The sequence below is a fragment of the Engystomops pustulosus genome, chromosome 7 (genome assembly GCF_040894005.1).
Source record: "Engystomops pustulosus chromosome 7, aEngPut4.maternal, whole genome shotgun sequence".
Lineage (NCBI taxonomy): Eukaryota > Metazoa > Chordata > Amphibia > Anura > Leptodactylidae > Engystomops > Engystomops pustulosus.
Window position 1 is genome coordinate 11,468,691 of NC_092417.1, and position 16,124 is coordinate 11,484,814.

General features: G+C 43.1%; 1 protein-coding gene across 1 annotated transcript; it reads right to left on the reverse strand.

The window, feature by feature from the left end:
- Positions 1-540: 540 nt before the first annotated feature.
- LOC140069268 (NACHT, LRR and PYD domains-containing protein 3-like) lies at positions 541-15,866 on the reverse strand. The gene is made up of 11 exons (XM_072114752.1): positions 15,783-15,866; positions 13,251-13,295; positions 11,767-11,924; positions 10,690-10,867; positions 8,539-8,604; positions 6,304-8,017; positions 4,864-4,950; positions 4,544-4,714; positions 2,451-2,621; positions 2,036-2,197; positions 541-856 (listed from the first exon to the last, which is right to left on the reverse strand). Exons 2-11 carry the CDS (start codon positions 13,282-13,284, stop codon positions 760-762), a joined length of 2,838 nt encoding a protein of 945 aa, XP_071970853.1. The 5' UTR covers positions 13,285-13,295; positions 15,783-15,866; the 3' UTR covers positions 541-759.
- Between the last annotated feature and the right edge of the window lie 258 nt (positions 15,867-16,124).

Consider the following 16,124-nt stretch of genomic DNA (forward strand, 5'->3'; position numbering starts at 1 on the left):
CTGTGTGTATTAACCCTGTACTGTGACATCACTGTGTGTATTATCTCTGTACTGTGACATCGCTGTGTGTATTATCTCTGTACTGTGACATCACTGTGTGTATTATCCCTGTACTGTGACATCACTGTGTGTATTATCCCTGCACTGTGACATCACTGTGTGTATTATCCCTGTACTGTGACACCACTGTGTGTATTATCCCTGTACTGTGACATCACTGTGTGTATTATCCCTGTACTGTGACATCACTGTGTGTATTATCTCTGTACTGTGACATCACTGTGTGTATTATCCGTGTACTGTGACATCGCTGTGTGTATTATCCCCGTACTGTTACATAGCAGCTAAGAGTCTTATGTCTTCCAGGGGCCTCTAGTACAAGGTCAAAGTCATAAGTCAACAGAGATCATTGAGGAATGTGATGGGTCTCATGACCCTCCATCAGTGGCCGGGGACAGACACAACACGTGGCTGTGGTACATAAAGCAGTAACCGCTGATCCGTCTGTAGAGACATTTATATTTATAAAAATTCAGTTTATTGAAATTAAAATTCATTAAAGATACAAAAGAAGATGCAGAAGATTCTGGCAGCTGATTGGCTCAACCAACGTGTAAAAGAAAATGGGAAAAATAAAAAAATAGATTATTGAACAGAATTATTAAATATAAATTAAAGCAAACAAATAACTTAAAATAAACTTCATCCGTTCTGCTCTCCATCCAGTGTGGGGTGATCCATCCTCCGCACATCGGGAATCTACCCGTCCATGTACACAGCCAGTCCTGGCCGCTCAACGCGTAAATTTCTTAGATTTTGTCGCATTTCGCGGGACATCATACGATTAAGATAGATACTGGAAATATGAAAGGTAACAATAGTGTGAATAGTAAATGTTGTCTATTGATTGTATAATCGCATGGTCTTTATAATGTATCCATTGGTGATAGAGGAGCTAAAGACTGGGGCTCCCAATAGTAGCTACTTTAAGCTACTACTAGACAGTGGGACAACCACATGTTGATGTTACCTCGACCAACCCAGTGTTACCTACACAACGCCACCATTCAGAGGGGCTACGACCACCGCTGGCCACACTACACTCTAGCCCAAGCGTTTTTTCGACTAAATATTTCTAACTAGGTGAATATACTTTGTGCTGTTACTGGGACAAGTAAAATGTGTTGATTTTCCTCCAACCAAGATGGCAAGAACCTGGCCACATCCTTCTAGAAAAGGGTTCATGAACATAACCTACAGGGGGGATATTTTATCCAAATTATGGAAGCTGCAACACCTGAACCCAACACCAATCTGCTGTTCCGAGAACTATTCATAGGGTAGATCCAGAATAATATAGCTCCATCCCCTTGCACCAGAATTGAGGTAAAACATCTGAGATCTTAGTCATCTGAGTAGAGTCATTGGGGGTCGCTTTTTCCCGACGTGTTACCCGAATATTTCCGATTACCCCTGAATTGCCCCGGGATTTTGGCGCACACGATCGGATTGTGGTGCATCGGCGCTGGCATGCACGGGACGGAAATCGGGGGGCGTGGCCGAACGAAAACCCGACGGATTCGGAAAAACCGCCGAATTTAAAAAAAAAAAAAGTGTCACGAAACTTGCACTTACCTTCACTAGGAATAGGCCGGTGAACTTGAGTGCATTTCGGCGGACTTCAGCGCAGCAGCACCACCTGGTGGACGTCGGAGGAACTACCTTAGTGAATCCCGTCCGGACCCGAATCCACCACAGAGAACGTGCCGCTGGATCGTGAATGGGCCGGGTAAGTAAATCTGACCCATTGTGTAGACTCACAATTCCCGGACGCAGCATCTATACAGTTGATCTGATACCGATGACCTCACCTCGGTGTAGACATACCTATCATCTCCCTTTGAGACAAATTATCATAATATATGTCCATCTGAAAAGCTAGTCATCTTCTAAAACCTAGAGCTGAACATGAGGAAGGTGAGGAAGGTGACATGTGTAAGTCATGTATAAAGTACAGAGGTCTTCTCCCATATACCTGATCTCTTTCAGCCTGGACTTCAGAATGAGTTCTTTCAGGTGTCTGCCACTTGCATCAGACATCTTATTGTTGCTCAGGTCCAGATGAGTGAGGCTGATGTTCTTACTCAGGGTTTTCAGTAATGGAGCATACTCATCGGTAAGATCGATCTCACACAACCTGCAGGTTGACATAAAGGAGCAATGTTCATGAGAAGAAGACACTGAGGTGGATTACACTTGACATTCCAATGTTCTTCTGTCTAGGAAATGCCACCACATTCCAACCACTAGGGATTGACCCTTCAGCACATGGATTGACCATCCCATGGCACCAAGTAAAACCCTACTGGGTAATGATCATAAGGTGATGGACTCTATCACTGGAACATTACTTCCCCATCTAGAACAGAGGTCATATGTCTCATACTCACTCTAATTCCTCTATCCTGCAGGTTGGACTGGACAGAGCTTTCATCAAGCCCTGAAAGTGAGGACCATTCAGAAAGTTTCTGGAGAGATTGAGCTTCCTCAAAGACCTGTTATTCCTTATCCCAGATGCCAACTGTATGGCAGAAGTTTCAATCAAGCCGGCATGATCTAACCTAGTTTACAAAAGAAAAGGATATTTGAGAAAAAAATATTGTTTTTCAAGGATCTCAAATATGGTTCAGCCTGTTGAAGACATTTTGCAGAAGTTCTGGTCATGATGAACATGCGGCCACTGCTCGGAATTTTACAGATGTGTCAGGTCTATGCTCCTTCTTTCTATGCCATGATAGATATTGGATGGATGCATATATGGAAAACACAGGGGCCCACAACCCCAAGTCCACGTATGAGTCACCAAACAGATTGTCCAGTCCTTGGACATGCCACCAAAACAATCCACGTACAAAATTCTATTGTCCTACTTTACAGGGTAGGAATAAACTCTTCTTACAGTCTCATGGTTAGGTAAGTACCAATGGAGTATTAATAAATATATAGGGTAAGCTCATCACGTATGACAGTGGTAAACCCATGACAGGAAGTGGTATAGTCATTGCATGTGACAGGAAGTGGTAAAGTCATTGCATGTGACAGGAAGTAGTATAGTCATTGCATATGACAGGAAGTAGTATAGTCATTGCATATGACAGGAAGTTATTAATCCTGACAGGAAGTGGTAGGCAATGTACTGGCTTGTAGAAGATTTGTTGCAGACTAAGGGACAGATATATATTAATCTGTTTACAATAGAAATCTTTCGCAATTCATGAATCCAATATGTCTCGAATCATACTTTTTTGGGGGTTCTAGACAGATTTGCGACTCAACAATGGGGGTGCGCTGTAACTAAAGGGCATTTACACGAAGGCAAATTAGACTACGCCAGATTAATCCCTCCGCATCAGCCATTTTAATAAATATAGCAAAGTTTAAGACTGACCATAGAGTGTTTGGAAACTTATAGTCATTTGTATCTCATAGTTCAGTTTAGACACCCTTTAAATCCTCGAGTTTCGGCGCACGCATGCCCAAGGAGGCGGGGACGCGCGCCTGGCTGCCAGAGCAGGAACGTGGACAGCTAAGGCACGGAGGGGAGGTAAACGTCCTGGATTACATTTATCGTCCTGGTTCCAGTGTGGTTGCATCTGTTCCCTGATCATTTTGACTGGGCCAGAAGTGTTGGCTGTCATTGGACCTGCTGTAGACCCTGATTGCATAAGACAAGTGATGTCACAGGTGTTTGCTGAGGCTACTGATTGGCTTCAGTAAATCGTGTCACTATCAACACTCCTGCCCTGCCACGATTATTATTTAACAGCAACAACGGTGATGGAACCAATGTTAAGGTCACTTTTTTTTTGGTTTCCTAAGCGAAAATGTAATTTTTTTTTAAGAGTTACTGGAAAATTAAGGAAATATATATTTTTTAATTTTCATAATAAAATATATAACACAGTGTTTGGAACATGAAAAATCAATAAAGATTCCTTTGTCTTGTTGACTTTAAGGTTTCAACCTGTTTTTTCTGCACCAGATAGGATGCAACAGTTTCCCTATTGATAGCTTCATCAATATTCCCCGACCAGTTCGCTACTGGACAAGACTTGTAAAAATCAATGTTTCAGCAGATTTCTAGGTGTTTAGAGCCAAATGGACTGGAGCAGGGATTGGGGCATTCAAGTTCCTGTCCTCCGATTTACTAAAAACTCCACCAGAAAATTTTGCCTGAATTTTATACCAGATTTGACTTTGTCCAAACACAGTCAAACCGTCTGAAAATCAGGGGTGGGGGACAAGGGGGCACCGTTTTGCACTTTGGCACTCCGGTATGTGGTACACTAGTGGATAGGACAATAAAGGCTGATGCTAAAAATGCCCGTTTTAGTAATCCCCCACTATTATTGCTCACTACTTATAACATCTGTTCAAAAACACATAACATCCGTTCCTCAAGTTTTTAAAACCTCATCAAGACCAACTAAAAATTGCTTTTGAGGTGGCAAAATCTACTCCAAAGGTCGATGTGGGAACATACCATAATTCTTCTATCCTGCAGGTCGGACTGGACAAAACATCCATCAAGTCACTGAAGTGAGGGCCAGACAGATCGTTCCAGGAGAGGTCAAGCATCCTCAGGGATGTGTTATTCCTTATTGCTGATGCCAAATAAATACACGAGAGGTCGGTCAATTTATTAAAACCCAACCTGTAGAAAAAATACTCATCAAATTGGGCCAGAACATGGAAAATATGGATTAAAAGTATCAAATACTCAACAAGCTGTGTATTTAGCTCCATCCATCTTTCTATGAGCTCTGAGCAGCTTCCCTGGAGAAGCTTGGTGTCCAAACTTACCACAGAGTCTGGATCTTGCTCTCAGGATTTATTAATGCAGGACAAATGAATTGGACCCCATCGTTTGTCATCATAACACTAGAAAGTCTGCAGAGGATTAAAAAAATGAAAACCAAGACACGTTCAAAAAACACACATTCTGGTGGGATCTTAGGGTTTTTTGGAAAGTCTTGTTCCTTTCATTAAGAGTTAAGTGCATAGAAAATCTGACTACGACATCTAAGCTATAGGATAAAATGAACATAAGAAAAGACCAAAACTCTACATTTATCCAAAATATTTTTGGTTTAAAGAGAGATGATGGCCCACATAGAGCCTTGATCTAATGTTATGGAATCCCCCAACTTAGACAATGCTATAGTAGGGAGCATTTAAAGGACATCTACCCACAGTATAAAGGATTGTGAACCAAGTACATTTTCATGCTGGTGTGTGCCACCTCTGACAGGATCTGCCCCTCCCCTGCCCCTCCCCTGTTTTTTATAAGAAAAGGCTTTAAAAATTTGGAGCCCAATTTATAATTGGGCTCCAAAGATGTGAATGACACCTGGAGCCCCTCAGGCTCATGTGCATAATTTTTAAGCCTTTTTTTCATTATAAATAATCAATTAATTGTTCTCAACAGGAAATACAGGTCTGACACTCTGCTCAAATTTAATACACAATAAAAAAAGATTACTCTCAGGGTCCATGAAACCCCTGGACCACCGCGGACGATGACACAAGCCAACACCTGGGACCAGAGTCTAAGTGACACCGGTTTTTACCAGAGCCCACCATAAAGCGGGTTGGTGTTGCTGTGGTGGGGTGCCAGGAAGCGTGAAACAGTCCATTGTTCACTGGTGTCTGGCATAATTTTGCTCCCTGTATGGCTTGAATAAAAAGATACTCACAGTTTGTGGTGAGTGAACAAGTTTTTCTTTTTCTACTGAAGAGATCTACTCTGAAATTTCTTGATCTGTTGGGTGACATTCCAGTTTCCTATCAGTATATACACCCAGGTACCAATATTCGGAAAGTGCTCAACTTCAATATCATTTACACAGACTGGGGTACTCTCCGCACTCTTCGATCTCTTAAAATCGTTTGTTAGTACTTTACTTTTTCCAATATTGGGTATTAGTCTATTCAAGGCACACCCAAGGCACACCCTTATTTCTTACGCAGCCAACGACTACAGTTTCTTCACTAAAACTTTGTAGGAAACGTTCTCCACTATTTTCTATAGACATAGTGGACCCTATTCTGAAAACCGGTTTGCCAAATAACGTACACCCCAGCTTGTCACGCTGTGGTCCAGACGTCATGTAATTATGGATCATTGATTAATAATGACAGAAGTTTCAAGAAAACAGAAGACCTTATGTAGGCCATAACCAGGTTCCCAAAGAGAGGACTTATCCTAGAAGTTATCAACTATAAGATGTGTAAACATTTTACCTTAAGTCTTTCAAATCATGCAGAAGTGGTGCAAATTTCCTTAAATATTCTTCATGAAACTTACAGCTACCTAGATCAAGTTCCTCAACATCTTTGCATGATTCAAGGATAAAAGCCAACGCCGTGCAATCCAGAGGCGTAAGACTGACCGAGGAAAGGTTCAATCTTCTGCATGATCCCAGAGCTTCTCTGACTAAATGTTTATCCCGAGCTTCATAAAGATAGTAAAACATGGTGAGGCATCTTCTCTGGTTGTTCCGAAATTCTTCCAGTTTGTGAACCTCAGCATTAGATTGTTGGATGAGCCAAGCAGATACATACTTGACCACACGCGTGATGGATTTCGAGGACAATTTTCCCAAATATGGTCTAAGGACAGACCTTGTGGATTTGTTAGAGAGGCCGCAGAGGAAAGAGATAAATACTTCATCACAGCAATATTTGTATGTATTGGCCTTCTCCAATGAGTTATACAGTTTCTCAGGAGAATAATTGATATAATGGACCAAAGCAGCTAAAAATTCTGGCATAAAGGGGTGTAAGAAGCGAAAGGTGACATTCGGAGGAGGATTAGTTTCTAACATAAATTGATGTAAAAGTTCAGAGGTAGAATCAATTCCAAATGTTGCCAAAACTTGTTCATCAAAAGCAAAAATTTCATTGGAAATACCATAACCAGCCATCCAACCAATGGATGCCAACAGTTTCCGATTGTGGCTTTTGTCTTGTTTCCGATTTGATAATATTTTGCTAACAAATCCTGCCAACAGTTGGGTCAAGGTTTTAGGCAACAATGAAAAATCTTGGGGATTTATTGTTTCCTGTGTAAAACGCATTGAAAATACTTCACAAACCATCCAGCAGAAGTTGGGGATGAAGCAGAAATTATAAAGGGCCCCAATGTCTTTTACGTAACTAAAAACTTGGTCCGAAAATGCCTTCTTCTTAAAATATCTATGGAAATACAGTTTTTTGTTCTTTGGGCTAAAACCCATAATTTCTGCTACCTGCGTGAAAGCAGTTGTATGTCTCCGCTTGACCCGACTTGTCTCCATGGTCATTAGCACAAAACATCCCTTCATGAGAGACTGTCCCACTAAACTGACCACAATGGTGCCCATGTTTTCAACTTGACTTACATTAGTGCAGAACTTGGGTGAAATAAAATCTATTTGGTGGATACTTTCTTCTAGTCCATCAAATATGAATAGAATTTTCTCTGGATATTTTAAGATACTTGGAAGCCGGTCCTCTAGATATGGGTATAGCTGAAGGATCATGGTCTCCAAGCTGACTTTACCCATTGTGTTCAGTTCTTGGAATCGGAAAAAAAAGACAAAAGAAAATCTCTGATAGATTTTCCCATTTACCCATTCGCAAACAAATGTCTTCAGTAGGGTGGTCTTTCCCACTCCGGGTGCTCCTGTAATCAACACTGAATGTGGGACACCATCAAATAAGTAGGAACCTCGGAAGAGCATTTTAAGGGAAATACATTCTAAATTTATAAAAGTTATATGTTTTCGCAAATAGCTGTAATGTTTCACTCCGCTCTCGACAACACCATGCTGAGATCGTCGATGCAATTTACTAACGACCATCATATCCATGTGATGATCGTGATGATCTGCTTCGCATGTAGCTGTGGACAACTTCTTGTCTGCAACATTCTGAGAATATTCCAGGAGATACTTCTTGTGAAGTTTCTGGGTATCTGCCAATAGGAAACAATTTACAACGTTAGACCTTCTCTATAGGTTTAGTCACAATCTAGGCTAGGTTTACCCCCTAGCCATGGCTAGCTGCTGGGTGGCGCAAATCAGCCAGACTGGTTGTTCGGCCACCAATCCATCAATATGCCCGCGTCGGGCAGAAGATCCTGAACCTTGAAAGCCAACGTTGGTTCTGCTTATCTCTACTTATGGCATCAGAGCACACACATGTAGTGATCTCCCAATCTCTCTCATTTCATGGATATTCTCCCACCCAGTTTGCAACGAGTGGCAATAGCTGGAATGTCAACAAACAGGAGGCATCACACAATCATACTACAAGAAGGATCTTCCCCAATGTGTTCATAAGTTAAATGCGATGACAACAAAAATTGAGGTAACAGAGATTAATTTGTTACCAACAAATGCAATTCCCAATGCTCCATCAGTGGTGACTTTGTGGCTCCACATTTTACCGTCTTATGCCAAGCCGCAAATTTTATCAAACTTTTTACCATGTTACCTTTTAATTCTGAAGACAATGGATGCCCGTGTTTGTCCAGTTGGATTTGGTGCATTAAAGTGTCACCTAAACACAGAAAGAACAAAGATATACAGATTTACATAATATACACAATCCTTCTCTTCAATAGAACTAACTGCATTATCCAACACATCCAATATTTGAAATATTGAGTTCAAGAACTTTCAGGGGTCATGGGCTGAAGTTAGGGGCGGATAAAGCCTGCCATGGGCCCTGGGTTGTATGAATACTATAAATCTGGAGTGACTTCCTACATCTGACGCTAGAATCAGCTTCTTTAGGTATGGAGGATGCAGACCTTCTGCCTCAATACGCAGTTTCAGGACCTTTGGAGAACATGTGTATTGGGAGCAGGAACAGGTGCATGAGGATTTCATTGGTGAAGGTGCTTCTGAATAGAAAATTTGCTGTGTTGTTTGGATTGCCATGGACCCCCTAGAAGGCTTAGGCCCTGGGCTACCACCTAAACCACCAATATTATTACGGTATCCGCTAGTTGACACATCTTCCCAATCTCCTGCTAAAAGTTTCCTGTAACTTATCCTGGTCCTAACTTCTAGGGCAGCAAACCTGCTATAATTACCTGCTGGGTCTCCCTGATATCTACAGGCAACTTCAAGCAACTGCTGACCCGACAGAAGGATAAAATAGGGGAGTAGGAGAGCCGCCTGCCACTGCAGAAAAACAATATGGTGCCACAGCCACAGATCAGATGAAAGCCGTAGTAGTGCGCCTTGAATACTACGCCAGGACAGTGACATCATCATCGGGACATTCCCTCTCATCCTCCATCAGTAGCCGCTGATGAGCACCAGAATGGAGTGAAAATAGTAGAACTCCAGCCTGTACATGTGGTGAGGATGATGCTATGGCCACCATAACACCTGCCGGACCAACTCTGCAGGACATTTTTTGAAGTATTGACATAAAGTGCACTGATTAGAAGGGAGTGGGAAAGTAACAGAGAAGGTGGGCCTCATTAGACATGATTTGAGAAAATTCAATGAATGAGTCTGTGAAGAAGAGCGAGGCCAATGCATAAAGGTGTGGGCAGAGTGGTACGTAAAGTCTCCGGTCTAAATTGGATTATTTGGAGAACCGTCTCTGTAGAAGCAACTTACACATCATTCGAGTGCCAGAAAAAGTGGAAGGACAGCGGCCTGCAGAATTCTTTGAGGACTGGTTCACCCCCCATTTTGGCAAAAAACATCCTTATACCTCCTATTTGCACTTAACATCAGACGTCTGTATCGGAATGTTCAGGGGGGTCTTGTTTGCTCTTCCTCTTCTGTGGATGTCTAACTTAACGCTGTCAATTGGGAGTACTTAGGGATGGCCTAGGGACGATATAGTTGTTGACTATTCTTGCTACTGTAACTATATAACAAAGTGGGTGATAATTGAGGGGCTAATGATGTGCCTTTTGTTGTCACAAAGTTGCATTCACTTCTAAAACTACTTAGTAGTTCCAGAGGTAGATAGCCCAAGGGGGCATCATCCCTGGACATATTTTATCATTTCTTAGCAAGTTGCTGATAGAGTAATAAACTTAATTGAGTCTTTACGTAAATTAACTTCAGAGGCTACTTGGCACGTGGAGTGGCCGCTATGAACTCCGGGGGCTAAGGCTACTTCATGCCCCGAGTAGCCTCTGCAATGCCACCCCCTGCACAGACCGCACAAGCACAGTGGTCTCAGCTAGGGTTGTGGGCCATAGGGAGCTTCTGTGCATGCTCCAGGTCCCTGTCTGAAGCCAGGTCCATGCCGCTGTGTTCACAGTCAGCATGGACGCGCTGGGGGCCACGTGGAGTAGCCTCTGTGAACTCCGCATGTGCAGGGGGCGGCGTGGAGTAGCCTTAGCCACCAGAGTTCATAGAGGCAGTTTGTTAAGAAATGATAAAATATGTCCAAGGATGATGCACACATTGGCTACCTACCTCTGGATCTATTGAAAAAAGTAGTTTCCAGACAGTAGATGCTTTTTAAGACTTCACACAGAATGTCAGCCTGTATACAGATTTTGCCTCTTTTCAGAGGTTTTTGGCAAAAGCAGAAAGTAAAAGTAAAACTTTTCTAATTTAATTCCTTCTTAGCATCCATGGATAATACTGCAGACTTACCTAAACTTACCTAAACTTTTTATGTAATTGAGTAGCGAGCTCAGATTAGAGCATGCATAATCGTAAACCAGCTCATAAAGGCACTTCCAAAATGCAATAATTGCTTCTCGACCTTGAGCCAAAATATCTTCCACCATCTTTTCGGCAAAGACAAATGGTCCGAGATCATTTCTCATCTCTTCGTACTTCTAGAGGACAAGGATAGGACACTCAAAGTCTGGATTCAAACCTATGTGCTGTCTGAAAGAGTTTTCTTTTTTTTTATTTTAAAATACTTTATTAATTACCAAACTTATGCTCTTTAGCCTATGAAAGCTAAATAGTTACATATTTCATGATGGATCCTAGAGGGAATTGAAAATTTAGTTTCTAAAATTTCTTCAGTTGCTCTCCATCATACTGTATGTAAGAACCCTGCTCATGCTGCCAGATCAACGCTAGTCTGATATATCTGAACCTAACCACAAAAATATTTCTATTAATGTGAACTGCATAAGAGCCACATGAGGAGTAGAAGCCTTCAAAAAGTTATCCTAGAATGGAGGAGCATTGGGCCTTACCGACTGAAGTGGCACAGACCAACCCAAAAGTGGAGATACTGGGGGTCATTTACTAAGGGCCTGATTCGCGTTTTCCTGACGTGTTACCCGAATATTTCCGATTTGCAACGATTTTCCCTGTATTGCCCCGGGATTTTGGCGCACGCAATCGGATTGTGGCATTTTAAAAAAAAAATGTGTCGTGGGACTCGCGCTTACCTTTACCAGGTATCGGCTTGTGCATTCCGGCGGACCTTGGGGAACTTCAGCGCAGCAGCGACACCTGGTGGACGGCGGAGGAACTACCTTAGTGAATCGCCGGAAGACCCGAATCCACCGCACAGAACGCGCCGCTGGATCGCGAATGGGCCGGGTAAGTAAATCTGCCCCACTGACTTATATATGTCCCCCATAGCCGGCATGATGCCCTACGGGAGCGGTACCGTACTGGTCCCTACCCCATTAAAAGATAGGACATTGTGAATGTAGCCTTATAGAGCCTGTGATAAGTATAACCCCCATAGTAAGCGGCTGAGTTTTGCCCCTACCTTTACGTCACAGGTATTGAACGAGTCCAGTTCTTGGAGGAGCACCTTAGTTTCCAAGGACTGTACAATATAGATGAAATCATTTGTGAAATATTCATAGATGGTTCTCAGCTCACAATCGTCACATCTAGACATCCAGATGTGAAGCTCCTTCTTTGCTGATGGTGGGAAAAATCATAAAAATAAGACTTTTAGTTCTCATTGTTAAATTGTTTTCGTATCAAGTTCATTGGAGGACACCATAGCTATGGCCATAGGCTCTAGACTTAAAGGACATCTGCCACCCGCATCAAGGAGTAAACCAAGCACACTGACATACCGGTGTGTGTCTCCTCTGGCAGGATTTTATCTTCTTTTAGATTCTTATGCCCTGGTTTTTAAAAAAAAAGTTTTTCAAAAACTTGCAAATGAGCCTAAAGGGGCTCCAAGCTCCATAGGTGTTGATGGTGCCTGGAGACCCTCAAACTCATTTGCATAACATCTTAAAGAAGAGCAGATCCTGCCAGAGGCGGGGCACAACAGTATCAGTGGTTGGTTTACAATCCTTCATCCTGGTGGTAGATGTCCTTTAAGGTGGAGGACTTAATAAGAAAGTACAGGGCCTATAATTCAGTTGAATAGGTTTCTACTTTTTTCCTATGCATCAATGTAGGACACAATAAACATCTCAAAGCAAATGTTAAGGAGATTCTCCAGGATTTTAATATTGTTGACCAACCCATAGGACCCGGTATCGATATGAGATCAGCTTGGGTTCAATTCTCAGGACTTCCCTCTAATCAGATAATCCCAGCATCATCACTTACATGGGAGCTGAGCTGCCATTCCAGGGTTGGCCTCTACACAGATATTGGAGCTAGACTTCCAGCTTCCGCTGCTATTGCTGTGACAGAGCCTGCCAAAGTTAGCCAATTGCTAGGGGTTCTGAGGGTTGGACCACCCATCGATGTAGTATAGGATAGGTGATCCTACAGTGGTCGGAGTGCATGCCCAAAGTTTCTGTTTTAGCAGTGGCTGTAAATTTCAGCAGTCCTGACTATCAGTGGCTCCCGGTGAAATCACTTGCTCTACATCATTAGGGCCTACAGAGACATAGCTTGGCTGGGGCAGGTCTCTTAATCGATGACAATTCTGACCAAGCCAGAAAGGTGGCAGGACCAACACTAGATCTGGGAGCTAGAGCAGAAATTACATATATTTTTTTCCAGCCATGACCTCTGTGGGGTTTCCAGATTTCCTCAAAAACCCCTTCAAGTGTAGGCAGAGGTGTCCAAAATCTGTATTATACACAGTAGCTCAACCAGAGCAGAAGCATGAGGCATCCGCAGTTTAATACTTGAGGGTGCTGCAGTCACATTTAGGGTCAGGAGCCTATAAGGGGGTCTCGTCTTCATACAATGAGACCACTACTACAATCATATCATCATAGGAAGGGCGGCCCGTGCACAATTTGCTTTAAAGTAAAGTAGAGTTAAGTTACTAACCTTCTGGTCCACGTTTTGTAGCAAACTGTCCCATTGTCGTTTCTTCTAAAGCAATGAAATATAAAATGATTAATAGTTATTGGAATATCTAATACATGTAGACAGTGTCGGACTGGAGTTCCTTGGGCCCACCTGATTACATTATTTAGGGGGGCCACTGTTCATCAACCCTAAAAAATAAACCATAGTAACCTTCAAATTTGGATGTCTTCTGCCAGACCTCTAGGGTCTGGTATTGGGTTAGAGTGTGGGCCCACCGGTGGATCCTCTGGTTCTCTGGTGGGCCAGTCCCACAGTATAAGATAAGTGGGTCCATGGCTAGGACTACCGGCAACACACAATGTTCAGTCACGTACAGATTTAAGATGCCTGTATGCGGTTTTTATGATCTAATTTATCTTGAAATGTTGTATTTCGATTTTGTGTAGAGAAATGTTCCAAAGGATCGGTCATCAGAAAGACCAGAGATTAAATAACAGCTCCGTTTCCTGAATAGTGGCCGAGCTGTGTTACTGTAGCTCGGTGTCTATTCATTTGAATATGAGCTGAGCTCTAGCTAGAAGCCTAAATTAGGCAAATATGAAGTATAAGACCCAAGAGAAGTCTACATTTATAACCCTCGTCATTGAGGTTGACCATTCACCATCTCAGGCACCAGGATCATGGTTTATGTGTATAAGTACTATACCGACAGATCTTCCAGATGAGGGAGCGTAACCTTCTAATACCGGTACTACATATGATCAGAGGGGCAGGTCATATAAAAGCTGTAATGGTGTATCAGTTTTCCTTTACTTCTACAACAGGGGCACCTACAGTCTGGGGGGCTGGTAGATACACCATGGATGGATCTGTTTACCTCAAGTTCAACCAAGGAAGGGAAGGGATTGGATGAGGAAGAGAATTATAGAAAACAATTCTATATAACAAAACCATCAATGCAAAAAGACATCTAGACCCTTCGTGAAGCTCTCTGCTGTCCCTGCTGTGACCAGCACCTGAGCTCTCTGCTGTCCCTGCTGTGACCAGCGCCTGAGCTCTCTGCTGTCCCTGCTGTGACCAGCGCCTGAGCTCTCTGCTGTCCCTGCTGTGACCAGCGCCTGAGCTCTCTGCTGTCCCTGCTGTGACCAGCGCCTGAGCTCTCTGCTGTCCCTGCTGTGACCAGCGCCTGAGCTCTCTGCTGTCCCTGCTGTGACCAGCGCCTGAGCTCTCTGATGTCCCTGCTGTGACCAGCGCCTGAGCTCTCTGATGTCCCTGCTGTGACCAGCGCCTGAGCTCTCTGCTGTCCCTGCTGTGACCAGCGCCTGAGCTCTCTGCTGTCCCTGCTGTGACCAGCGCTTGAGCTCTCTGCTGTCCCTGCTGTGACCAGCGCCTGAGCTCTCTGCTCTCCTTGCTGTGACCAGCGCCTGAGATCTCTGCTGTCCTTGCTGTGACCAGTGCCTGAGCTCTCTGCTGTCCCTGCTGTGACCAGCGCCTGAGCTCTCTGCTGTCCCTGCTGTGACCAGCGCCTGAGCTCGGCTATTCCACAGATTGACAGTTCTATTATTTTTAGCAATAAACATTTGATTTAAAGTTTGAATCATTGGATTGGCTCCTCACTGTTTGAACTACTGATGACGCAAATGGTTTAGTGCGCCAAAATCAAACTTTTTTTACTGCGGCATTATCCTTTACATAACAACAGCAATCAATATCCCAAAGTATAAAATCCATTAAAGGGATTGTCCGGGTTTAGTATAAAAAATATAACAGGTCGGGAGGAAGGGAGGGTAAGAAAAGAAAAAAATAGCTTATATTTACCTGCGCTGGTGCTCCCGTTGTCCTGCGCCAGTGGCTTGACTCTATTTGTTTGCATGGGCAGGGCTCACCAACCCGACACCGACCAGACGGTGGCTACAGCATTGAATCTAATGCTGTGTCCGGCATGCAGCTGTGGTCGGGTTGGCGAGCCCTGCCCATGTAAACAAATAGAGTGAAGGCACTGGCGCAGGACAACGGGAGCACCATCGAAGGTAAATATAAGCTATCTTTTCTTTTCTTCACCTACCCCCCCCCCCATCAGACGATTATATGTTTTGTATTAAACCCCTCTAAGAATAAGTATATAAGAAAGAAAATATAAACACCCGGAAGAAAGATAAAGCAGAACTCTAATAATTCAGTTCATCATCGCACTTTTATTACACCTACATATACGAGGTTCAAAGGTCACGAAAAATTAGGAATGGGTCCACAGCCAGTGCCCCCGACAGATAATCCATGAAGCCTCAAATTTAGTGCTTTTGTATAGCTATACGTTAGTTCTCTTCTGAAAAAAGTGACATTTTGGACCCCCCCCTCAGTGATACTTTCAGTATAACCTGGAAAGGCAGGAAGCCATATTGTATACAGTATCCACACACGTGGAATGTGCAGTGTATTACAGCCGTGGCCCTGTGTACAGGGTGATGGGATACGTGTGCCATGAGATCCAAAGCCCAACCATAAGTGTCCTCCCTCCTCTACTATTTATATATTTCACAAAATCCGTACCTGAGGTTATGTAGTCAGTGAGATGAGGAGCCGCCTCTGACAACAAGGAAGGAGGAGGAAGAACAGGAAGGAGGAGGAGGGAGAGTCACTGGTTTCACTTTTACCTTAACTCCTTATGTCCCTGGTAACACTCAGGATTATTTCACAATCATCTGTAGCACAGAACTTACAGAAATTGGACTTTAGGTGAAATAATACATTAGCTCAAGTTATAATTTCAAGAAAACTTCTCTGCAAATCAACCGTCCAACTATTATGTTTTTGGAACATTAGATCGCACCAATAAGTACAGCGAGAAGTGTATTGAGTATATTCCTAGGTGCTACAAATATAAAATATAAC